Here is a 25,652-nt window from a genome sequence, read left to right as displayed (position 1 = left end):
TGAATGACTCAGCACACCTAATAAATGAAGGTATTAAGTACTGCCCAACCCTGGAATTTGTCTGTACTCTATTAAACAGAGACTTTATGTACCAATTACGTCAGAAGACTAGCATACTAGCCTGGATGTAAAAAGAGAACAGTTTGTAACTTTTAAGAGAACAACCTGTTTTCACTAGACTTGAACAAGAAGGACTGTACAGCCAAAGGACACTAATTTAGTCACAGTTAAATCGAAACACACTGTTCTGAAGATGATTCTGCCCTAGAGTCAACCTGCCCACCTCCAGTTACTGCAGTCTGATGGCTGGTTAGATGATGAGTCTACATTCTCTGAACTAGTGGTTACGAGATAGTCTGGAAAAACTTGTTGAAACTAGACACCAAAACCCAGCAACTCCCCAGCAAACTACCACTTTCTCATCTCCCTGACTACTTGGCTATTTTTCTGCTCTGCAATTTTCTTACTGTACCTACCAGGAAACCACTGCTGCAAATGAACTGTCCTACTATCACCACCTGACAAGCTTCAGCTTGCGGTGAAGGGACAGTTCTGAAAAGCGTGAACAAGATTATATCCGGGTGACAGATGCACACCAGGAGTACACTTTTCATGCTCTAATCACAACAGGATGAGTCCATGAGACCAAGCTACTCTAAACTGAAATCACCAACTCACACATGGTGTGCATGTTGTGCCTTCAATATGAACTGTTATATTCTACATGCTGAGACAGACATTGCTTTAGTTTCCTGTCAGTAAATAAACAAGACAGTGAAAACTACTGTGTTTTAAGTTACTAGCAATTTAAATAATTCTTATAAAACCATAGAACTATTTGTTTTCCTTTTCAGGTGGCTATTAATTCACACTTATTTCTCCTCTGCATACCTCCTTTCTCCTATGCATAACCCATGTGCATATGTGAATGTCACATGAGCGGACGGTGGGAAGTGAAATATATAATAAGTGCAAAGGCAGCTTAAAATTTAAATGACAGACAATTCAAAGTCTTGGTACTTGAAGTTTCATGGGAGAGGGGTGGTAAGGATGAAGTCTGCAGTGGACAGGGAACTGCAGTGGATCTTACAGCTGTGTCATTAAAATCACCTAGGCCTGGATGTCTTGCCAGACGTCATGGTATGTCAAAAACTAAACTTAGCTAATGAATACCTTTGTTGGGGAAATACAACTTACTAAACAGGACAGATCTGTGTACGGGCAGTTATCTCATAACAGCCTCTATACTGTTAGCCTCAGAATTCAGCTGGAGAGGAGGCAGGAAAATGAGAAGATTTAGAAATTTGCCTTCCACTGTACAATGACACAGTACTTAGATAAATCAGTTTTTATTAAAGAAATATATTTTTTAATTTTTGAAGTATCAGCTAGGTATGCCTACGAGCTGTCCATCAGAAAATTCCTGTCTATCTGTTATTTTGTTTTTATTGCATACATTTAAAATAGAGTATTTTAACTTTCATAAATATTTTGGCTTAAGAACTGTTTAGATCACTTCTGTGAATTACAGAAATGTGTTTGTGACAAATTGCTCTGATCTTAAGGAAAGCAAGCATTATTGAATTCCGTAGCAACCATTAGAAGCTAATGGTCTGCTTCCTGACCCTTAACAAACAGGAGGACAAAGGGAGATAAAGAATAAAGTTCTCAAGGCAGTAGTGATTTTCAGTTAAGCTTTCTTTCAATACCCATTTACTGTAACTAAAGATGATGTAAAAGAAGATCTCATCTATACCAGAGAGATCTCATTAGAAAGGACTAAAAAAGATAAATCCAAAAGTTATCCATGTCAAAACCTTAGAAGAAAGAATGCAAGAGATTGAGGTAAAGCCTAGAAAAGTACTCAGAAGTTAATTTTTGATGTCTTTATACTATCTGATAATTCTTACACTACAACATTTAAATGTCTTACATAACAATTTAATTTTTCTCACCTGGAAAAAGATGTTTATTCTCGTAATTTTTAACTTCAGTTCTAATTATAATGTAACTTTCAATTTCAGAATTATGAAGCTTAAGCCTTTACCAAATGTGATAAAAAGGTATGTTCACTTACGCTTCATTAAGAGGAACAAAAATGAAGTCTTTCTCAAAAATATCAACATGCCGTGTCCACGTTTTTACTCGCCCATGTCGCTTTTGTTGTATTCTGCAAGAAGAAACCAACAAACAATTTGTAGGGCGGCTTATTTTATTTGAGGGAGTATTTTCCAGATATGTTCACCTTAACAGCTTGTTAAGATTTTCAAGGGATATTCTATGTCTGCTACAGGTCTGGATATTTCCTAGAGTTCTGTTGATATTTCTCTCTGTAAAGCATCTGTTTTTAAGAGTCTGCACTGCACTTATCTCTATGTTAAACTGACTTATCAACAGACTTACGAAAGGTTTGAAGTTTCATGAATATTTCTTCTTTCTCTTTGATTAAGGCGTTTATAGAAGAATGAACTGAACACATGTATTCTATCAGCATCTTCTTTTTTCAGCTTTTCAAGTACCAAATACCTAATTAGTTAAAAACAAAAAAAAAAAAGAAAAGAAAGAAAAATTAATGGAGGTTTTAAGTCAAAGTACTCAGCACCTAAGTAAAAAGGACTGCTAACAGGTGCTCCCCACCAAATTGTAGCAGCTTCTCACAGAATAGCTATTTGGAGCTGACTATCCACAGGAACTAGTTAATGCAAAATTTATGTAAATAGTTCAAGGCATTAATATTTCAGAGTATTATTTTTCTGCTTAATCAACAAGCTGTTCTGCTGCTCTTGTATTTATTTTTGTTTCACGGCAGGAAAACAAATGTTCAAGGAGTTTTTGTTACATAAAAAACTATCTAAGAGACATGTACTTTGTATGTGAGCAATCAGGTCTCCGAACAATCTCAAGAGTGACACACTAGTTTTATTTTTACTTCTAAAATATGTTAATTGACTGAAAAATATACTATTTTTAAAAATATATACTAATATGCTACCTTATAGCATAAAACCAGCAGCATGTTTATTAACAATTTAACACACTTCTAACATCTGCAGCATCAGTGACAGCATAAAATTAACTTATGTATTATGTTAATCAAAACAAATTAAATTCCAGGAAACACAGATACTCTGGAAAGAACAACTAAACTTCAAAAAGCTATTTTTTTTTTTTTTTTAGTTAAATTTGCTCTTGAGATGTTAAAAAGTTCAAAGAACCCTTACCAGGTTGGAACAATGTCACTGTCAAGGAGGATAGAAGAAGAACCAAACTTTCTTGCAAGATCACAAAACAACCTTTAAAATTACAGCTATATATAGTTGGAGACCAAGTGTTATCAACTGACCTATGAATTTTTAATGTCAGAACTTTTCAAGTTTCAAAGTAAAAGACGACTAAAAACTGATGTGAAATAAAACTTACTTTAAATAAAAATCAATAATAACATCATTTAAAAATTCTCCTTCATTTAGACAATGGAGGTCTTCGTTGGTCACAGAAATACCACCTTTAGCTGGAGAAGGTGGATAAACTATCAACCTGAGAAGAAAAATACATTCAATAAGAAATATGAAATGCCAAAAACCCCTCAGAGAACTATTACAGGGCAAAGATAAATATCTTACTTTTCTATAGGACCAATAAATACTGTATGTGGTTCGCCAATTTCTTCATCATCATCAAAAAACGGTAACTGTTTATTTCGCTGCTGCATTTTGGACTCAGAAGCAACCTTAAGAGAATAGAGTCAATATTAATTTGCATACTGTGCCCAACTTTACCGAAATGGTAATAAAACTTAGTGAAGTTCAGCAGTGTAATATCTGGTTTTTTTGAGGACTTCAAGTCTGTGGGTTATTAACTTTCCTACCTCATCCATCTGACTTAGGTCTTTGCCCATTTCTTGCAGAATTGTAAAACTTTCTAATTCCTTAAAAGTAGTTTGTTTAATGAAAACATTAATTTCATTAATACAACAGTACAATTTAATTTCTTGTTTGAAATACCATATTTTACCAGTTAGAAAAAAGTGTGTTGTCTGATTATAGTAAAGATATCTCATCCCTTAATAATATTTAAATAACAACACAACTTGTGGGCCATTGTATAAGTTTACTATCCAACTAAACACCCTAAAAAGCACTGTGAATGCACAGACTATTTCCCAGAGTTTCATAATCCACCATGGACCAGTCTGCGAATTTTCATATAAAAGCCAGAAAAAGGTGATGGAACTTTTTTTGGCTAACACACCATCCTTAGTGTATTTGTAACCCACATAATATAATGACTTAGTTCTAAAACAAAAACATAATTACATTTTTTAGTTTGCTTTCTCTGTGAGATGGGCTTCCTTTGGAATTGTCCTCCAAGCACTTAGTAAATGCAACAAGCCTGGCATTGGCTTCTTCAAAGGAAATTTTCACAAAGAAGTCAGAAATATTATTTCTAATACCAATGTCCATAATTATTTTTTCAAATATTGAATTTGCATGAGGATCAAGACCAGTTTCAAAAATCAAAATTATGTATTGTTCTTCCTGACCTGCAAAAAAAGCAAAGAGAAAATTATTCATTTAGGAATAAAATAAAATAAAGCATGTTGCAATTATAAACAGATTTCATGGAGTTTTAGGCCAACATGAGTACACACTGCGGATAATGTATGCAAGCAGTAATACAGATGTGAGTAGACAGACAAGACTAAATGGTGAACCTTTCTTATCTGAATTTACTAAGAGTGCCTTCAACTTCTACCTTAATGATGAAATGTTAAGTACTACATCTGACAAATTTTTAAATGACACTAATGCAAAGCCAAAACATATTTTGAGATAACATCTTTGTTTACTGAGAGTAAGACTTTGTAACTAATACTTTCTCCTTTTCTTCCTGGAGTTCCTAGCCTATCATTTCACTACAATTTCAAAAATGTGTATATTCAGCACAATTTCCTCTCTGATCCTAGAAGGTTATGCTATAAAACACCACTGTTTTTGAAGAAGTTGGAGAGAATTATTCAGATTAATCAGCTGTTATATAAGTATCTTCCACTTATATGATCTGGAAAATCAAAAAGCAGTAAGTTTCATTGAAAGGAATTATTTTACACAGCCAGAAAAAGGAATAGAATTCAGGCTGCAAATCCCAATCTCACGTCACTGCCTAACACAGAGCTGCCAGAACCTGTTTTCCTGTAAGAGGCATTTCAGACACAAGCATAACCATTTCCCTTTGGTCATTCTTAACCCAGCATGCTAACTCTTGTGAAAAATAACTCTTGAGCAGCATAATTCCCAATTCACTACACACAGAATTTAGATGTCTAACTGGCTTTTGGGTGTTCCTGTTTTGGGAGCTAGGTATCTACACGCAATTGCTTATATAGCTCTGGATACAGGCTAAAATTAATTTCATTGCTTACAAAGCAGAGAGCAACTGTGTTATCACAAAATGCTCCTGCATATCAAATGCAATAAAGCAGTTGGATGTAAAACTCTCGGTGCCCCAGCCTCAAGGAGAAGAGCAGCTTCACTGCTGAGAGCCATGCCAAGAGAGGAACTTCTCACACAGACAACTTGGGAAGCTTTTTCCTTTTTGGTGAACACCTGTGTCCACCTGGGGTCTGATTCCTGCTCCCAGAATTGTGTCCAGGTCCCCTGCATGCTCTCCAATAACTTCTGTAACTCTAAAACTACTTACAGCTCATACTTCTTACAGGACATGGATGAGACTATTATATAGTATTATGAGAGCACTCAACCTTGAGATTATTGAAAGCATTCTTCCTCCATTTGAATGCATTTATATATGTACAAAACCGTGTGTAAGTACAAATAACCACCAAATTTAACCTGAAGAAAAGCCTATTGAAGAGAAAGAGGACTCAATGTTACATTTAATAGGTGTACCTGTTAAGATGCTATGACCTTGAAAATGATGTAGAAATTGTATTAATCTTAACATACATGAAGATAATCCACATATTCTCCAAGCAAATACTTGTCTATCTCACAACATCATGAGAAGTATGTTGGAGGGAAAAACCCCACGGCAACCTATATAATAGTTTCTACTAAAGCTAAAGCCTGTCAGCAGTATAGCACAGAAGGCAGAAGTATTACAAAAGCTGCCATATAAATGTAACAGCTTGTATACAAAAGCTAACCAAACAAACTTGCTTTCATTAGGTACAAATATTAGGGAAAAAAAATGATACTAAATTGATTAAGTGTTGTAACTAGCATGTTTCTGCAAAAAGAATACCCAGCTGCTCTGAACTGTACCTTTTCTCAGCCTGGGATGATAATAGTGTCTGAAAAAACACTACACCTACCCCAGCTAGTGATGACCCTTTTAGTCTTAATGCACTCATTCATGACCCAAAACATGAAAATACAATTTGAAGTGAATAGTAGACTAAAATTGTTTTACTTACTGTCTCCTTTACATTCGTACCAGACATTGTCTTTACTCATTTTCAGCTGCTCTCTCAGACTGCTACAGGTTGAAGGTACTGTTTGTAGGAAAACTACTGGCAATTTTCGGACACTACACCATTCACATTTAGTAAGCTCTGAAGTTTTCAGGTTAATCTCTCTGATATCACTTTCTGATTCTATGAGAAAATAATGACATATTGAAATATAATAAAAACCTCTAAGTTTCCTTTACAATTTCCCTCTTGATTTTAAAAAGTAATCACCATGTGCTCTCTAAATTTCTTAGAAGTTTTTAAAACTTTGAAATTAACACACATGCAAGAAGTGATGGCTTTTCATATCTTAAAAGATAGACTAAATTCCAATGTCATCTGTCAAGAAAGACATCAGAAACGAACTGTTTTCCGCCCAGCAACTTTACTTTTCATTCCACAGAAAACAACCCCCATAATTTCCAGTGACTTAAATTTGCAACTATTGCTACAACACATTTTACAATAAGTTTGTAAAATTTTCTTTGCACATTTATCTTTGACTGAGCTCCCATATGAAAAATAACTTTAAAAGGAAGAGCATAAACACACACAGAGAAATTATCTGATTCCCTGAGGAAACGAAGGACTACTCCTAGTTTATTCTCTAAAAGAAATGTCAGTAACATAGTAAAATTTTAACACTGCATTGGATGCTGCCAATGCCAATGCTGAGTATTTTACAGCTTTTACTGAATTATAAAATTTGATAGAGAAGTGGATATGCATGCAAAACTCAAAAAACAGAAGGAAAAAAAAAAAGAAAAAAACAGTGAAGCGTTAAGTGCTCCAACAGACACAGCATTTAATGAGTTGCCATTTTTATGCTATTGACGAATTAGGTGCTGTGGAAATAATTTCACCACACAGCTGTTTTAACTAAAACTTGGTAGCTATTTCTACAAATTACACAAAGCCTTCCAGTGTTTTATTTTTAAAAATACATTTAATGCATGAAAACTCATAGTTTCTATGCATCTGTATTTTACATGTAACATAAACTTAAATACTTGACTTAGCAAAGGCTACGCTTGCGTTTACAAGTTGTGAGACACCTTTCTGCATGTAATAATTGCAAAATACAGTAGTTCTCTTTTACAAATAACAACAGCAAAATTCAACAGGACTGGATCTTAAGAATGCAACTTAAGATTGACAAAAGGTAACAAAGCTTTTCAGGCCCAGAACAAAACCCTACAAAAGAAAAGATATGACCCAGAGCGGGAGTTGTAACTCACCCTTTCTAAATTATGTCACTGTTTCTTTCAGTGATATAAAATATACAACTTTCGGGCTAGAGACAAAATTATCAAGAGAGATCTAGACAGGAAAGGTCTACAACATCAGTGTGGTTATTACTGTCTATTTAATACAACCGAAATAAAAGAATTAATAAGGTGTTAAAAAGCTAACAATTTACAGGAGGGTTACTCTTGATTTTTGTTAATGACTTTTGTTAAAGGGTAGAAAGCCTTTGCCAATCAACATATTATCGATAGATCTTTAAATGAATTATTAGATCAAGAAGAATCAGATCAGATGAAGCAGAGCTAATAACCCAGCTGTACTCATGTCATAAATCGTGAATTTTCTGTCAGTAGAAGGAAGAGATAATGCAAAAACATTTTGGTTTTAATTCACTAGGCAGTTCAGGCCAAATTTGTACTCTCCATTTTCTTTTCTCGTATCTAACTACAGACACCCATTATAATTTATTACAGAAATGACAAAATGAGAATGAACATTTAATTATGATTCACTTGCTAATACCTTTGACAAAGTTACTTCATTCAAAATAAATACACTGAGTACTAACATAAATGAAACATGTACACACCTTCTTGGCTCTCTAGGCGTATTTTGATATAATCCAGGCAAAACTGAAAGACAACACAATTTTAAGGTTTCACATCTGCAAATTTAATTGACTGAAAGCCTTTAAACTGTTAGCAAACACATTTCAGTTGACTTAGTATTTAAGTAATAAACATTTAAAAATTAATATTTAAAATTATAGTTTTAAGAAAAAACAAAATCTACATTTTAGCACAACTCGAGGCAAGCACATTCTTTTCTATTCTAGTCTGTTTCAGTCATACTGAAAACTTTAGATCTCTCTGAAGTACTCAGCTTTTAGAAACATTTACATTACTCTGAAAAATTCACAAATTCTATTTCTTCAAAAGAAAATGTCATCTGTCAGCATTTAGGCATATCAAACAATAGTGTTTTGTGGAGAGGTGGAGAGAACAAGTAACATCTCTCTGCTGTTTCTGTGGTTACTCCAGCAAGAAGTATGCATTCTATGTGGCTGACTGCATACAAGTAACATTCAAGGTCTCCTTGAAAACTCCATGTAACTTACAAGGCTAACAACAAAAAAAAAAATCTGTAGAAGTAGAATTACTCACCACTAGGACAAAAGAAGTAGAATTTCCTCACACCTATCAATATCAACTTTCTTGTAGCTGTTGTTTTCAATTTTTTTAACAAATGCATGCTAGCCCATAACCTCCCCCAGCATGCAAACAAGTTTTTTGAGAGTGCTGCAGCACAGTATTCCTATTAAGAACCAGAGCGACTGCATGTATTTGAATGAAGCAGTAATTTGAGGTTCTTCGGAAATCACAATCTCTGAAATTGGAGACAAACTTACTGTTCTCCAGACAAAGGCAAAACATTACGTTGTTCAAATACAAAAATGTAACACCCATCAAAACATGAAAAGAGAGCTATGAAAGAGCAAGGCTACTCACAATCACAGGTTCCACTACCATTCTGCGCAGCATTCCTATTCGTATACTTCGGCAGTTCAGAATGACACTTTCACAGGAACTTTGATAATTTAGAGGTACAGCCTCGGTTATCATCTCTTGAGAAATAACTTTACGACGTTTTATTGGAGTGTTAGACACAATGTTCCCAAACTGAAAAGTAATTTTCAAGGTTTCAGAATGTCTCACTGAGGTTTATTGCTAAATCAAGCTTGTTAAAACTAATGACTATATCTTCAGCTACTTTTCTGTTGGTCAACAGAATTACTTACTAGAGCATCCACCTCAAACATATACAGAAGGCAGATAATTCCTAAAAGACTTTTTGTAACACCTGAGGATGTTAAAATTGCTGCATTCAAGAAGAAAATAAAAGCTAAGCTGACACTGGTGGACACTTTATTGACATTTCCAAATCACCAACAGTGTTTCTAAATTGCCAAAACCAATTTATTTTTACCTTTTGGGAACACTATGCAGTCTAGCAAAACGAAGTTAGTTTTAATGCATTTTATTTAGATAAAAAAGCACTAATGCTGTAAAACCATCACAATGCTGGTGGTTTAATTTTTTCATTCAATTTTTGTTAATCCAAGCTTTTGGAGACTAACTCTTGAAGTACACTGCATCCATCACTACATTTCCAGAGTACAGTCTTCAAGAAACATAAATAAATAAGCCAAATCAAACTTCCTAAAGGCATCTCTACAGAGCAACTAAGATATTTTTAGGATAGATTCCAAGGTCAGAAGACTGAACATTGAAAAGTGGCCACGTGGCATTTGGCCCCAGTTCAAGAAAAGTCTCTAGATGCTGACTGAAGCCGTCATCTCAATAAAGTATCCTGTTAACCAACAGAAAAATTTTACAAAAATAAACTATTAAAATGAAATTAAGTCTGCTGATAGTAAGCAGATAAATATATTTATTTGTTGTATAGCTTATATTGCTCTATTTTGTAGAAGGATTTTCTGTACACTAGTCTTTTCTTTGGTATTTATATTGTTTTATAAAGCTGCTCATGAATAAACATTCTTTTTGGTTACAAAATGCAATTAAACTCCCACAGAAAAACATTCTGAGAGATTCAGTGTTTCTATTGAGACTAAATCTTGAAAATTATTTCAAAGTCCCAAATCACTAGTCTATCTTGGAAATAATTCAAAATATACTTTTGGATGCTTGCTTCATTTTATACACTGGAGAAGGTAGGGATTCTAAATCCCTGTAATTAAAATGTTTTCCTAGGCCTCTTGTTGAAAAGAGCGTTTCTTTTTTGTCTGCTGGACTGGCTAAATATTATTAAAAGCTTAAAACAAATCGCAGACAAACAATAAAACAGCAATGTCTGAAATGATGCTATATTCAAGTAGCCTCTTCAGTGCAGAATTAATGACTATTTTGAAAGACAGCTGAACAAAGATTTTCAGTGGTATCTAAGAAAAGTAATGTGATATCTTGGTAGATTCATTGAATCAATGCAGAATTTTTTATTTCCCCCATTTTCAAAAGCAAGCTCGGATTCTAAAATAATCCAACATATAGTATTAGTGGTTTGTAAAGACTAGTGAACAGGAACATATGGATATACAAAAAAAAAAAACATTTTTGAGAGTTTCAGAAGTCAGACACTAGTGCCTTCACAATGCAATGCTTTCAAATTAATTCAGCACCTACTGCCAGAATAACTTAATTTACAAACTATTTATAATCCAAGCTTTGAGCCTCGCAGCTTTATCGTAGGCTGGGGGTTCACAGCTTCATATTGATAGTGGTGACTAATTATACAACATATTATAAACATCCATAATTTCATCAACTACAGCACTAGAATGTTGGCTTCTGAATCTCAACGTAGCAAGAAGGTTTTGGCATCAGTACTTCAGTGTTCTAACTCAAAGAACTGGAAATCTGATTGGATTCTCTTGTTGAATCAAACTCACAATAGTGAAACTGGACAAGTGACTCAAGAATTGCTTTAATCAGCACTATTATTCCACTACCAATTGCCACATGGAATTTATTCCTCTCAATGGCTCACTATTGAGATGACTTTTAACCTAGTATGAAAACTGTCCCCTTCGGCCACACTTAAGGTGTGCCCATGGAGTATTTTTTTGTCTTTGATTATGCAATTCTCACAGCAGCACTCAACTAAAAAGCACAAGCCCCATCCACAAAAGTCCTAAAATAAGTGCTATTAATTGGGACAATTCTTGAAGCATTTTAATTTTAAAGGGTCAATGTGTCTTTTGATGTTTAACTTCATAAAATCTCAACAGGCAACTGACATTCTGCTGCAAACTAAGACCTTGAGCTTCACAGAGAATCCCTGTCCAGTCTCAGAGTAAACATTCAACATAGAAGCATTTATGTTATTTATGTTAACAGCATAATTCAAATTATTGTGAATGCTTGTAAAAATGTAATGAACACATTTCCTTATGTTTCCAGTATTAAGTATGCAGAGAGACTTAATAAGTAGAGAGACTACTTGATGAACTGCTGAATAAGAAAAACAATCATATATAGCCAACATCTGACAATGCAAAACAAGCCTTTACATATTCCATTTATTATTTGATTCTGTTTTCTTTAAACAAAGCATTAAATAGTACCTGATCTTTCATTCTTGCTTTTCTTGGTAGTGTGACTGCAATTTCTGTATCTGTTGTTATACTACCTATTCTCTGTTCTATTCCACAACTGTTCTCCTTTAATGCTGCTTCCACCTTTCCTGTAGAAGGAGCTGGGGAGGAGCGGGCTGAATCTGCAGGACGAGGTGAAATGCTTTCCATGCTCCTAGTGCTGCCACTATTCTCGTCCTCATCATCATCACTAGACAAAACAACTAAACAGAAAATATTACATTCTCAACCACTACATTTTTCTGTAACAGAAATTTCTCTTTTCATTCTTGGCTATTCTTGCTAGTGTGATGGCAATTTCTGTAATGTTGTTATACTACCTATTCTCTGTTCTATTCCACAATTGTTTTCCTTTAATGCTGCTTCCACCTTTCCTGTAGAAGGAGCTGGGGAGGAACAGGTTGAATCTGCAGGACAAGGTGAAATGCTTTCCATGCTCCTAGTGCTGCTACTATTCTCCTCCTCCTCTTCCTCACCACTAGACAAAACAACTAAGCAGAAAATATTACATTCTCAACCTCTATATTTTTCTGTAACAGAAATTTCTTTTCAAGTAATACTTCAAAAGTAATTTATATAAATGTCCTGCAGTGCCAAAAACATTATATCATGATATTATGCTTTTACCAAAGTTTATTTGGAATCTGGTTGCAAGCACTCTCTTCCTTGTTTTTTATCTCTTATAGCTAACTATACAAAGAATGGGTATCATTAGTCCACCTCTAGACAGACGTGAACTTTTCTTGGTTCAGTCAAGAACTGACAGTAAGTAATATAACCTATAAACCTACAAGAAAAATTGACTGAAATCATTCAAACCAATAGGATAACATGGTCTAATAAACTAAGCACAGAACCAAAAACATTTTCCTTTACTCCATCCTTCCTGCTTATTGAGTTTACACAGAGAAAGCACAGAAATTAACATTTTACAAATTATGAAATTTAAATAGATGAAGAGCTCAGAAAAAAAGAAGAGGGAAAACACAAAATAAAATCAAATTCTGTCTTTCCTCTTGGGAGAATGAATGGTGGAATTGTGCTAAGAATACTGTTTTTTCCAATACCCAATGTAAATATTTTCAAAAGCAAACAAACAAAAGAAAAAAAAGTCACAAAATAATTTTTGTTTTTTCCCCACTGTTCATCTTTCTTGAAGTGTACCTCTGCATATGAAAAGGAAATTATTGAAAGTTCTGTCCCTCTTCCCCAAGAACACAGACACAAAATAATTCCATGCAACATCAGTTACATAAACCCGCATGAACAGTTCCTTTGCTATACAATATTCCGGGTTTACAGCTAATGGCTGAATTCATAAAAAGGTACTTACTTGGATCATTTAGTTCAGATGGTCTTGCACCTCTCTGTCTTAAGCTTCCTGTAATTTTAGGATTTTTTGTCCCCGTTAAAAGACCAACTTTTCCATTCTGTCGTAACATAGAATGTCCTACTACTTCATTACTCAGTAGAATATCCGCTGGACCTTTTCCAACAGCAGAACTGTAAAACTTCTTTGTGCTGAACCCTGTACCTGAAGATTTTTGCCCTGCTGAATTCTGATGTATTGAAGAACGTGATAAAGGTCCCACAGATTCACTTAATGTCACAGTTTGTCTGGAGACTCTTTGCAAATCCTTTAGAGAAGCACTTTCACAATGTCGGCATTTGGTCTGATTTTCATTTGCCCTCCCACAATTTGGGCATTCAGTAGAATAATCAATCTGTTCCAAAAGCTAAAGGAGAAACAAACACATAATCAGTAATTCTAAGTCGAAAGACACAATTTCCAGATCTTGCACTTAATTTCTGTTCAGAATGAATCATACAATCACTTAGCTTGGAAAAGACCTTTAATGTCATCAAGTCTAACCATTAACACAGAACTGTTGTCACTAAACCATGTTCCCAGGCACAACATCTACCTATTTTTTTAAATATCTTTGGGGATATTTTAAATATCTTTGGGGATGGTGCTTCAACAACATCCCTGAGGATCCTCTTCCAATGCATGAAAACCCTTTTGGTGAAAAAAAATTTCATAATATCCAGTGGAGATTAACAACACTATATCAGCAATTAACAGTAAGCAGAGAAAGCAAACATGAAAACACAGCTCGATTTTTTATTTCATTTAAGAAAATTAAAAATGTTCTAAAAGGAACAAATGTAATTCGTGGCATTTTCTTTAAAGCAATTATTGTTGGATAATTCAGATTTTCCTTCTTGTAATTTCTTCTGCAAACAAAACCTTGCATACTGTTCAGTGCATACATCTATCCATCAGCAAGATGGTCCAGTTACACCATTTCTGTAAAAACAGTTCCATGAGACAAAAGTAAAGTAATCTAAGGATCCATAGAGCAATGCTGGAGAGAATTTGAAGAAACCCTGTAGGTCAAATTTATTTGTCCTTCTAAGGTATCTTCTAACAGCCTGGCAAGGCATGGAGGAAAATTCACTCCTAAAGGAAGATGAAGAAAAAGCAAGGTACATATATCGCTCTAGAGTCATGTGTCAGAGAGAAGAAAATAGGACTTGAAGAATAAGAATTCCCCAAACTTTCAAGAAGCAAGCAGGGGCTACAAGGGAAAATTCATCCTATCACTGCAAAAACAGATGTCTTTTGTTTTTCTCATATTTACTAGATCCCACTTCATCTTGCATTACAAGTGTAGAACTTGGACTTCTAAATCTGAGGGATTCAATACTAACATATAAACTACAGAACAAGTACCAAAGTGAATATGAGACATCTCCAGAGACGAAAATTTAGTGCATGCTATTGTCTCCCAGAGCACTGAACTCAAATGGCATAATCACTGTACTGTGAACTACTGAAGGCAACAAGTACCTATATTCCACCAAGAACTTTCAGAATTTACTTTTAAAGCACAGCTTTCACAATTTACACCTCTCCTCATACTTGGCCATGACATGCCTCCAAAATAGGACTTCTCCAGGTGTGGGAAGCAACTTTGAACCCCAAATTTAAAGATGAAAATCATACAATGAGAACATACATTTTTACAAAATTTCTGCAATTTAACAAGGCTATACATACCGTAGAGAAACAGAAGCAAAAAACTCCAAGTGTATAAAATATAACAGACCCTTAAAATCTGAGTTATGGGATGAGATAGCAAGTGACATGAAAACCAGTGTTGTGCCTCAGCACAGTTACAGGATGTAGTTCTTAGAAAGATACTGCTTATCACATTGAAGAATTTCAATCAAACATTAAAAATATTCAAGAGAAGGCACCAAGAGTACCTACAGGATCTTAAGTATAGAGCAATTGCACACCCCTACTTCAACCACATGCCTAAAATTTTAAACCAGTTTCCTTACTAACATCATATTAATTAACTAAATAAGCAATGGAAATGCCAAAGAGCAGTAGCAGGTGTTTCAGACAAAAGCTAAGCATACATAAAAATCATAGATCTATGATTTTTTTAGTTTTTTTTTAAACCAAGATCTCCTTACAGGAAGTTTTGCTCTGATTAGTCAAACAGTGTGACCTGTATGTGGGCATCATGAAACTTCCATATTAGCTTGAGAAGTTGATAAAAAATGCAGAGAGCTTTACAGCAATTTCCAAAGTATCTTACATCTGATACTCAAACAAGTTCCTGACAAAAACATCCTGGTTGGCTGCATCTAGACTAGAGAATGCCATTTGGATACCTAAGGAGCTACTTTTGCTGGAAAAGTGAACATCTTAATAAAAAGTACTTGAACTTTTACAGTACTTTTCTCTTTACTGAGTACAGAAAATCATGACACTAAAAAAATCCAAAACTGTCAAAGAGCAATATATTATTCTTCTATTTCAGCAAATTAAAATCATCAATCTCTGGTTTACCAATTAGCCATTCAATTAGAGCACAGATTCTTTTTCTTTTCAGTGTAGCTTCTGTCTATTCAAATAAGGAAAGAAATATTTCATAGCCAGTAGCAATATTAGTACTTAAATATCTCTATCACTGTAAATTTTTTTAAATTATGTAAATCCTACTCCAAACTCTAAGGATTTTCAAAACATCAATCTGTTTTACTCCTGAATGTCTGTTCTTAAAATATGCAACAACTTTTAAAGTTCAACAAGAGTTTATATAGTTTGAAAATATAACCCACCTTTGACTGAGTTAAGCATTTTTTTGTAGCAGAAGAAAGACTCAAGTCAGATTGATAGGAATTGCAATGACCTTTCTGTCGCACCTTTCTCTTAATGTCAGATTCTGATTCAGACTCGTCTGTATTCTCCATTACACTGTCTAGAAGGGAAAAGATGCAAGAACATTAACAAGAAATACCCACTCACATACTGTTACAATAATGATCATCTTACTTCTTTACATATACTAACTTGAACCAAACAAACACATTTTGAAACCTCAAAAAAGTACACTGTTTCAAATGTCTCATGATTGATTTGTCATATGACTAAAAAAAAAAGCATTCCTCAAAGCAACTTCAAAAATGTAGTTTAAGTAATACTATGGCAGAGACGCTCACTGACAATTTTAATCTTATATCTTTGCAAGAGGCTTTGGATTTGCAAATCTATGCTAACTTCACTGTAAATCAAGTGGAGGGTCTGTTGCCAAAAATAGGAGGGGATGCTAGATTATGCTGATGAAAATCTTTACCACAGAATTACTGGTGAGTGCATTTAGAACAATTTGAAATGTTCTGTGTAATCTGGATTTCACATAATCATCAAGGCTGGAAGAGACTTTCAAGATCATCTTGTTAACTATTAACCTGGCACCACCATCATCACCTCTCAACCATATCCCCAAGTGCCACATCTCGAAGCCTCTTGAACACTTCCAGAGATGGTGACCCTGTCACCACCATAGGCAACTTATTCCAATGCCTAAATACTCTTTCAGTGAAATATTTTTTCTACTTCCTAACCTGAACCTCCCTTGGCACAACATAAGGCTTTTACCTCTCATCCTTCTACCTAACACATGGAAGAGACTGACCCCCACCTGGTTACATGTTTTCAGGTAGTTCTAGAGAGCAATAAGGTCTCCCCAGAGCCTCCTTTTCTCCAGGGTAAATGCCACCACAGCTCCCTCAGCTGCTCATTATAAAAACTGTGCTTCAGACCGTTCACCAGCTCCATTGCCCTTTTCTGGACATGCTCATGTCCTTGCCAAATGAAGGGGCCCAACACTGGACACAGCACTGAAGGTGTGGCCTTCGCCAGTGCTGAGTACAGGGGATAATCATTGCCCGGGTCCTGCTGGCCACACCATTGCTGATACAGGCCAGGATGCCTTTGGCCTTCTCGGCCAACTAGGAACATGGCCAAGTGTCAACCAACAGATTTACTCCTTCATCACAAGACACAGTAGTAGTGAATTATACTGTCATGTCCTGGTTTATACAGAGACATTAATTTAAATACTGTAAGAGTATAGGAACACAGAAACTCAATTAAATCTCACTCTGTGCATTTTAAGAAATGGAATGTGTTGCACAACAGTGCTTTAATTGGTTTCACGAAAAAAATGCTATTTATATTCCTTCAAATGCAGTCTGCATATTGCAACTTTTTTTAAGACTGTATTTTTTTTAATAGACATGAACACCTTTTCAGTATACAGACTGATGGTCTCACAAACATCCCACTATGAGAAGACATCTCAAAACTAAAAAATGACTCATTTTCAAAAAAGTATTAGGAAAAAAACACCACCTGTTACTAAGTTAACTTACTTTAGAGTAGTACTGCTGAAGACCTACTTAACACTAACCTAATACGGCACAGCAGTACAACTTGCCAGTGCAGGTGACTAAGCAGCTGAACAGCAGGTTTTCGGACTCTATCTGTACTAACAAAGCTTAAAAAAACCCAGGGTATTTTCTTTTCCAATTTCACAATTTCCATACCTGAAACCAAACTATATCTTTTCTACTGCACTTCCGTCAGCGTTTCCTAACAATGACGTAAGAGCATGTTCTAGCTGACACTGATTCTTTTATTAACTCCCTCAGTGTATGAATACACTGCCATACCAAGTGCTGATTACTACATCGCATTTTTCTTGTACTAACACTGCTACAGAATTTCCTCATCAATAATTCACAGATAAGCTGGGGGTCTGGGCTCAGACTAATTAACTCCAGAGATCTGTTCAATCTCCAATTTTATGATCCTAAATTCTCCCTATTTCTGTTGCTTCTAAAATAACTGAAGCCTAATTTAAAATTATTACATGACTGAACTAGTTGCAGAAATCTGTCAAGAAGGGCAAAATCATCCCTTCATGCACAAACTTGTACAAAACTAGAGTAACATAGTGCTGTAAGTAGATATACTAAAGGTTATATGAGATTTGGCAACGTACCCACCCAAATCAGGTATTAAAAAAATTATTCTCTTTAGAAGAAATGAAAACTCCAACAGCAACTTACCCACTCCTTGAGACCGTGGTAATCTAATGTGGTCTGTCTCCACTTTCTGAAGCTGAGGTGGGTATTCTTTTCTGGAAAAGCAATTAGACGTACGGTTGTTCTTTTAAGAGACATTATTATAATTTAGTCACAATTATACATGAACAAAGCAGACCTGAAATGTATCTGAAAGCTACAACAAGTAGCTTCTCCTATTACATGCTATTTGTACACATTTACCAGAACAATAGAAACAGCCACAATAAATGTCTTGGAAGTGTTTCTGACCTACATCTCCTCTATACTAATCAATAGTTCTGGAGTCTGTCACTTTTAGACCCAAGTTTCCAAATATTGAAGCCTGCATCTCCTCCTCCTCATCATTCATGAAATACAAAACAGATACTTTCAAAAGCCAAGAATAGAAACAACTATTATTTTAATATTAAAGTAGATTCCACAGGTTCCACAACTTAAAAAAACAGGAAGAGAAGATGCAAAACAGAGGAAAGAGATCCAATGTCAAAAACTATTGTGGTTAAAAACCAGAAAGAACAATACAGCAGGCATGGTTACTATATATTTGTTTTTAAAATATTGTAATATAGACAGCTGGTGTAACTTGCATAATATAGATATCACATATTTTTGTGCAAATTAATGTAATATATGGCATTATAGCAAGATCTGAGTCTCCTGAAAGATGTTTTCAGTTTACACACGTGTGTCAAATCATGCTGACAGCAAATTAAGATTCCTGAAGCTCAGTGCATGTGGGTTACTGTTTGTAGCACATTTCTTTCTCAGCCTTGCAGCAACAGATTACTATTCTTGCCATAACAGAAGATGGCAAACATCTGAAATACAGGAGGCCTCGCCAACAAACTCAGCAGAAACTGGTTTTATTGCAAAGTTAAGCACTGGTCTGCAAATGAGTCACACATGTCCCATATTGCTACCTCTGATTACAAGGACATCAATCAACAGCAAGAGAGCAAAGCAAACAGCTGTGGGCAGTAACATCTCCACTAACAGCTAAATTTTGAGGACCCATCTGACAAAAATTTGGCTACGGCTGAAGTAGACTTTAGCTCTAGGTATAAGATTTTATTTCTTTCAGCACAGCATTTCCTAATGCATCAAATTATAAAACCTTTGAATTTTCTGCATTTCTAGGTAACATTATTAACTAATATCTTTGGAGCAAGATGAATCTACAGTGCCCTTTGGGACACTTCTTACCTAATACCCAACACATTTGACTTTGTTGATGGGCTGCAGCTTCAAAGAAAATTCTGGCAGAAAGAAGGACTGAGAAACAAGCATGGCTATTCAGAATGTAGAGATGTCATAGTACTTTTTCATGACTGCTGGCAAACATATCACAGATGACAGATTAGGTAATGTATTTGTTACTGATTGTGTCAAATGTGTTTCTGAAACCCCAGAATTTTTTTTTAATACCTGCACACACAAAAAGTAAACCAAAATTGTAAACTCAGTATGAATATTTATTCATAAATTAAACACATTATTTTTTAGATAGTTTTCCTTAAAAATTCAAATCACATGGAATTACTTTAAGCAGAATAAGTGAAAATAAAAGGCAAAGCTCAAACTCATCATTATGAGAAGCTGTACTGTCAAAACCAATGCTCATGACATTTTAAAGGGTAAAGAAACCTCTAACACCATTTTAGACTTGAAAAACACAAACACTGCAGTAAGGGTGCTCAAGCTGTTGTGTCACAATTATCTTTCACTAGTATTTCACAACAATAAGTCTCATTTTGACCATAATTACTTCTAGAAAAATTATTTTCTGTAAGATGTCTAAAATATATAACACAAATGATATTTAAAAGAAACAATATTGAAACTATTGGTCATTTAATTGAAAGCAAACAAAGCAAATGATATGGCAGATTTAGAGTACTGAAGTACTAGAGTACTAGTATTACCCTTTTAATATGCAAAATATATTTATCTTATTAAGACAATAAATTCATTATCTATCATATAAAGCTAAATAATCCTTTTACAACATTATCAGAATACACTAGCATTATCTATCCCATCTGAATTTTATGTTAGCATCACAGACTCATATTTGTAGCTCTTAAACAGCCGAACACTTGCAAGTGTACAGAAGCAGTAGCAAGAAAATGTGTATCTTTCTCCTCCCACAACACAAAACACATACACTCACAATGAAACAGTAACATCCGAACCCAAGTCACAAAAAACAGCTCCAAGAGAACTGAGGCTTCCCAACACATTTTAGTGTGGTTAACAATTCAACATCAGGCTTGAAGTTGCTTTGAATTAGAAAGAAAAGTGAAGACAAATTTAAAGACTATTTAATTTTAGATTTCAACTTAAAAAAAAATGTTAAAAAATGCTTTCTTGGAGACAGTGACAGCCCTTCCACAAGAGGGCAGCAACTTTAGGCACTTTCCACGACTTCCCTTTCCTGAAAAACCCACGAAGAGAAAGGGAGAGCACAACACCATGAAGTTTTTACAGACTAGAAAACAAAATTGCCCTTCTGAGCACAGTGTTTGTTGCTGCCTGAACAGCTGCAGATCCATTAATACCTTCTCCAGTAAAATACTTAATACACTGAGCCATTTAATTGTGAGTGCAGAAAGAGAAAGCAAACTGGTTGTTTTTTAAATCAAACCTTGTATTCACCTTTAAAAGGACTTTTTGGAAAAGAAAAAAAATCTTAGAACAGATTTAAAAACATACAGCGCTTCAAAACAAATGTCTTCTTGCTGTTAAACCCTGGCCAAAGCTAAATTTTCCATTTCAACAGGAATAATTGAGGGATTGAACAGCTGAGCTGATCAAGATGCAAGATTAGCTATATACTAACAGTTAAAAAAAAAACAATGCTCAGAGGTGAAACAATTTTAGGCATCTTGTTTATCTCTTACATTATAAGCACTTTTACTATCTTTAGGTACAAGAGAAGTAGACAAGTATTTGATAAAAAGCAATCTCAGGAAGTAGTAAAGCATCAAACAGCAAAACATTAATTACAGGAGCAAGAAAGATCAAGCTTTTTCTGCAACACACAGGATTGAAACACTGAGGCAGTCTGGACTTCCTGGAAAGCACAATGAACTTTTGACATATTTTACCTGCTAAATGCTACAATATTCTTGAGAAAGCATGTTTTGCCCAGACAAAATGCTGTCACTGATTTCGTATTTTCAGCAAACATTCATTATTACTGCTATATTCTGTTGTTGATGGAATTGGATTTTTAGTATCTTCAGACTGGCCTGGTAGACAGACCTTTATAAAAGTCTCTAGATAAAGTGACATTTTCACTTAAAAATTCACCTCTAGGAAAACAAAAAACAGAAAAGTGGGGGAGGGAAGGGGGAAACGAGGGGAAGAGGGAGGCCCACAATTTCTGGCTATGCCAGAAAACAAACACAAAGAAACATCTGGGTCTGGGAATTTGGGAGACAGTGCTACTACCTATGATTTGGTACAAGCCACATCAAAAAGGCTGCACCAAGTCCTAATTTTGTTGAGGTGCAGGCTTACACAAGAGCTGTGTTTAATGGACAGCCTGGCTCTTTGACAGGCTGCCTTATTCAGCCTTTCCTCTACTTCTGTATGCACTGATTTGGAGATGTATCACTGCAGGCAGGCTGTTGGTTTCTACATCATTGCACAAAAAGAGAGTAAAGCACAATAAGATTGAAGCACAAAGCTGCTGAGGTGAGATTTACCTTCAGCATGTGTTAGAGGAGGAGCAGAGTAAAACCAAAGGCTGAAAAGAGAAGCTGCAGCACAGGGAATAGGGTTTTCAGAACACAGGTCAGCAACCCCATTTGGCCCAGAAAGTCAGGAGCTGCTGCTGCTGCACTTATCATGACAGTAATGATTAAAGCTAAATTTAGCAGCTCCTGCCTACATCATCTTCCCCTGCTAGGACAACAACAAAAAGCAGGCAAAGAAAAAGGAACACATCCAGTAGTACTGGATGAAGTAACAGCAGGTGTCCCCGTGAGAAAATTAAGATCACACCAGCATGGAACTCAAACCTTTTCTTCTATGCCATATAGTGACACTAACTCACTGATGAGTATCTATTTGATAGTTCTTTTAAGAAGTAACAAAAGGCAGTAGAACAGAAAGGCTTGATTTTCTGAATTTGAAATAAATCTAGAAAATCCTGAATTCACAAAGAACTGTGCTATTTATGTCATTATTAGTTAAACATCATATATACTTTTAAACAATTCAACCTGGTATCAAGCTCATACTGGTAAAAGTCACCTACACAGACAGGATATGTACAAAAACTCAATGAGTTCATTACTACGAAGAAAACATTTCCACTACTATATAAATTTAAGCTATATATGAAGAAAAATAAATGTATAGTATTTCATAGTGCTAACAAAATATTAACAGCAGTAAACCAGATGCAAAACAAGTGAGAAATTAGCCTGAAATGAACAATAAAAACCCAGTGTACCAGGTTTTGCTATATATTCTCTATTAACAGCTTTAACATATGCACTTCATGAACAAAATATACACAATAATACAATAAAAACCTTTAATGCTATTCAAACCAAGCTGAGATGATAGAGTGAAAGCTGTTAAACAGCCTACTAAGAGAGCTTCAGAATAATTTTACTAAGGTGCTTCAGAACCATTCTATTATAAAAAGTTCACTGCTCTACAAAAAGTATTAGCACTGAATTCTTAAAATCCAGAGAATATTTATGCAATTTTGCATTGGATACATAAATAAATTTCTAGTGGAAAATTATCCAAAATTCACAGTAACACAGCATTACTTAGAGATGGATGTAAAGGTCCTTTTTCAATAAAAGTGAGTAATTGAACCATAAAAACAGAATGAAAAACAATCAAACTCTACCACACATGAGCAGATATGATTGACTGGATTGAATATTCTTTAAGTAGCATTAATACAGCACTCAATCAGTTAATTTTCATAATGCTTATTGCCATGCTCATTTGATCAACAGTAAGCTTACCTTTCCTTTCGGTCCAGATTGCTTAAAATATGAAAAAAGAAAAAAACACATAAGATGTAAAGCCCCACATGTGTTGCACATCACTAAATGCAAAAGTTATTAAATATAAATTGTAACTGTTTCATTGTCTTTCACTCACCAGTCTAGATTTCAAACAAGCAACTATAATTTTTTCACCACATTATTGTCAAAGTAATTAGAAATGCACAAACACTACTTCACAGACAGCAATAGTCAGTGGTCTAAATAGTACATTTACTTGATTCTTTTTCAATGAGTGAAATTTGATTAACTCTGAACTTAACCTGGTGAATCTCAATTCACTTGCAATGCAGAAGCCACTAAGAAGAATTCTAATACATGACTTATTATCAAGCCTCATTTCCAATCACAGGACCATGCAGGTTGGAAAAGACTTCTAAGACAGAGGTCAACCACTAAAACAATCCCTGATTGCCATGCAAACGAGAAAAATATTATATAAGGACTTGTTTCCAACTATTAAAAAATATGTGTTTAAACTGAGAAACAAATTTCAGCAGCAGTCCTTAAATACTTAAGAAAGCACATGGAAAGGCTAGAGAAGGATAAATGAAAACCTCCTTCAGAGGTTTAGGCAAAAAAATAATCTCCCAAAAGGACCTAGGAACTAGGGCCACTAGTTATACAAGTATCTCCATCAAGACAAGTTAACATAGAAATGAATGTAGCTGATGCTCACAATTCTGGTCCTTTTCATACCAAAACTGATATAAAAATAAATCTAACTAAGCTTAGCACACAGACAACTTGAAAATAGCATCTACATGTCTTCTGTCATTTCAAAATTTACAATATGGAATGCTGTAAGCTTTAAATCTATGTGACTGTTCCTCCCAAATATCAAAAGTCTAACAAACTTCAGACATACATTACATTAACTGTATTCTAAACCAGAAGAAATTCAAATTGTTTCCTGTTTTACTTCAGCCAAACTAAACAGAGTAATGTTATTACACAGTAATAAAAACTCATCCTCCTTTCCTTTTCACAAACAGTGCGCTCACAAGAACAGAGCAAACTAATTCTCTTGTTACTCAGAAAACAGCAGGAGTGGAAGCAAAGGTAAGAATGTAGTCCTGATAATCCTACAGAGTGCAGTATGAAAGTACTCTGGTACTCCATAGTGCTCTGGGAAGAGAGCAAAAGGACTTCAAAATTGAATGTGACTGTGGCAACTTAAAAGTGGGGTGGGAGGTGATGAGCCAGTGCTATGTGAAGGTGGAGAAGAATTGCTCCTAGGTGGAGCTAGACTTGACTAGCAATAAATGCTGCTTTTGTGCAGGTCACATCACAATTTATCAATCCAGTCAGATCCAAACCATGTCTGGATGGAGCCATATCCAGTATCTTTGCATCCTTGGCACAGTTAATATGTAACTTGAATTAACTGTTTACAAGTACTTCAAAGAGTCACCCTGTTAAGGGACACATACCTAATGCTAAGGTAACTTAAAGGCAGGAAAAAAATTTCCAGAATGCCTGATATTATGCATTGTCATTACATTAGATGCGTTATTTTTTTGGTTTAAGATTCTTCACCAATCTAATGCATTTAAAGGAATTCTCATTTTTGTACCTCAGGAAGTTTAAGAGGTGAGAATTCTAGATTGATTACTGTCCCTACCAACTGCTTCATGCAGCTCATGCATAAGATTTGTTAAACATGCGGTACATACATGCTGTTTCAATGTCAAGTCTGGAAGAACAGTCAGTCAATAGCATAAGACAGAACTGTGCATCCATTAAATGAAGCAAAATAGTGTGAACCAACTACAACACTAGGTCAAGCTATATCTGAAAATCTGTCGTTATCAGAAATGAACAAATTTTAATTTAATCTCCAGATTCCACTGAAAAAAACTCCCATGAATATTTATCATAATATTATTATGAAATACCAAGTTTTGTTGTGCTAGAAACTTGCATTTTACAAATGAGTGCAACAGATACTCAGACTTTAAATTAACATACATGAGCAAAAAAATTGCAGGAGATAAGAAATGCAGTACAAATCATACACAAATTAAACTTGATAGACTGTAACTGAGTTCATAATCAGCTTGCTCCATGTGACACCATCCCCACCCAAAGAACTCAGTGTAAGTAACAGAATCTGTTACGTCAGTGCCAGAGACTAAAATTGCTCAACTCATTTAATAATGTTTTTATTTTTAGTTATCCTTTCAAGAACCTACCATGATTTAAGTACAATATATTAGGTTAGATAAAATTAATTTCCCCATGTTGTTACTGATCACCACACCATAAA

General features: G+C 34.9%; 1 protein-coding gene across 5 annotated transcripts in view; it reads right to left on the bottom strand.

Annotated features, from left to right (window-relative positions):
* SENP6 (SUMO specific peptidase 6) overlaps positions 1-25,652 on the bottom strand; it is a 72,068-nt gene that overhangs the window by 11,996 nt on the left and 34,420 nt on the right. For 3 of the 5 annotated variants that reach the window (XM_058835390.1, XM_058835393.1, XM_058835392.1), the window contains 12 exons: positions 18,330-18,400; positions 16,035-16,174; positions 13,228-13,630; positions 11,865-12,097; positions 9,229-9,399; positions 8,310-8,352; positions 6,437-6,616; positions 4,317-4,543; positions 3,624-3,730; positions 3,421-3,537; positions 2,404-2,526; positions 2,078-2,170 (listed from right to left, as the gene is read on the bottom strand). In XM_058835390.1, coding sequence (XP_058691373.1) covers positions 2,078-2,170; positions 2,404-2,526; positions 3,421-3,537; positions 3,624-3,730; positions 4,317-4,543; positions 6,437-6,616; positions 8,310-8,352; positions 9,229-9,399; positions 11,865-12,097; positions 13,228-13,630; positions 16,035-16,174; positions 18,330-18,400 — 1,908 coding nt within the window. Of the gene's footprint in view, positions 1-2,077; positions 2,171-2,403; positions 2,527-3,420; positions 3,538-3,623; positions 3,731-4,316; positions 4,544-6,436; positions 6,617-8,309; positions 8,353-9,228; positions 9,400-11,864; positions 12,098-13,227; positions 13,631-16,034; positions 16,175-18,329; positions 18,401-23,341; positions 23,363-25,652 lie in introns of all 5 variants that reach the window. The other 2 variants (XM_058835389.1, XM_058835391.1) reach the window with 1 other exon arrangement.

Source organism: Poecile atricapillus, chromosome 3, assembly GCF_030490865.1.
Source record: "Poecile atricapillus isolate bPoeAtr1 chromosome 3, bPoeAtr1.hap1, whole genome shotgun sequence".
Classification (NCBI taxonomy): domain Eukaryota; kingdom Metazoa; phylum Chordata; class Aves; order Passeriformes; family Paridae; genus Poecile; species Poecile atricapillus.
This window is presented reverse-complemented; position numbering and strand designations above follow the sequence as displayed.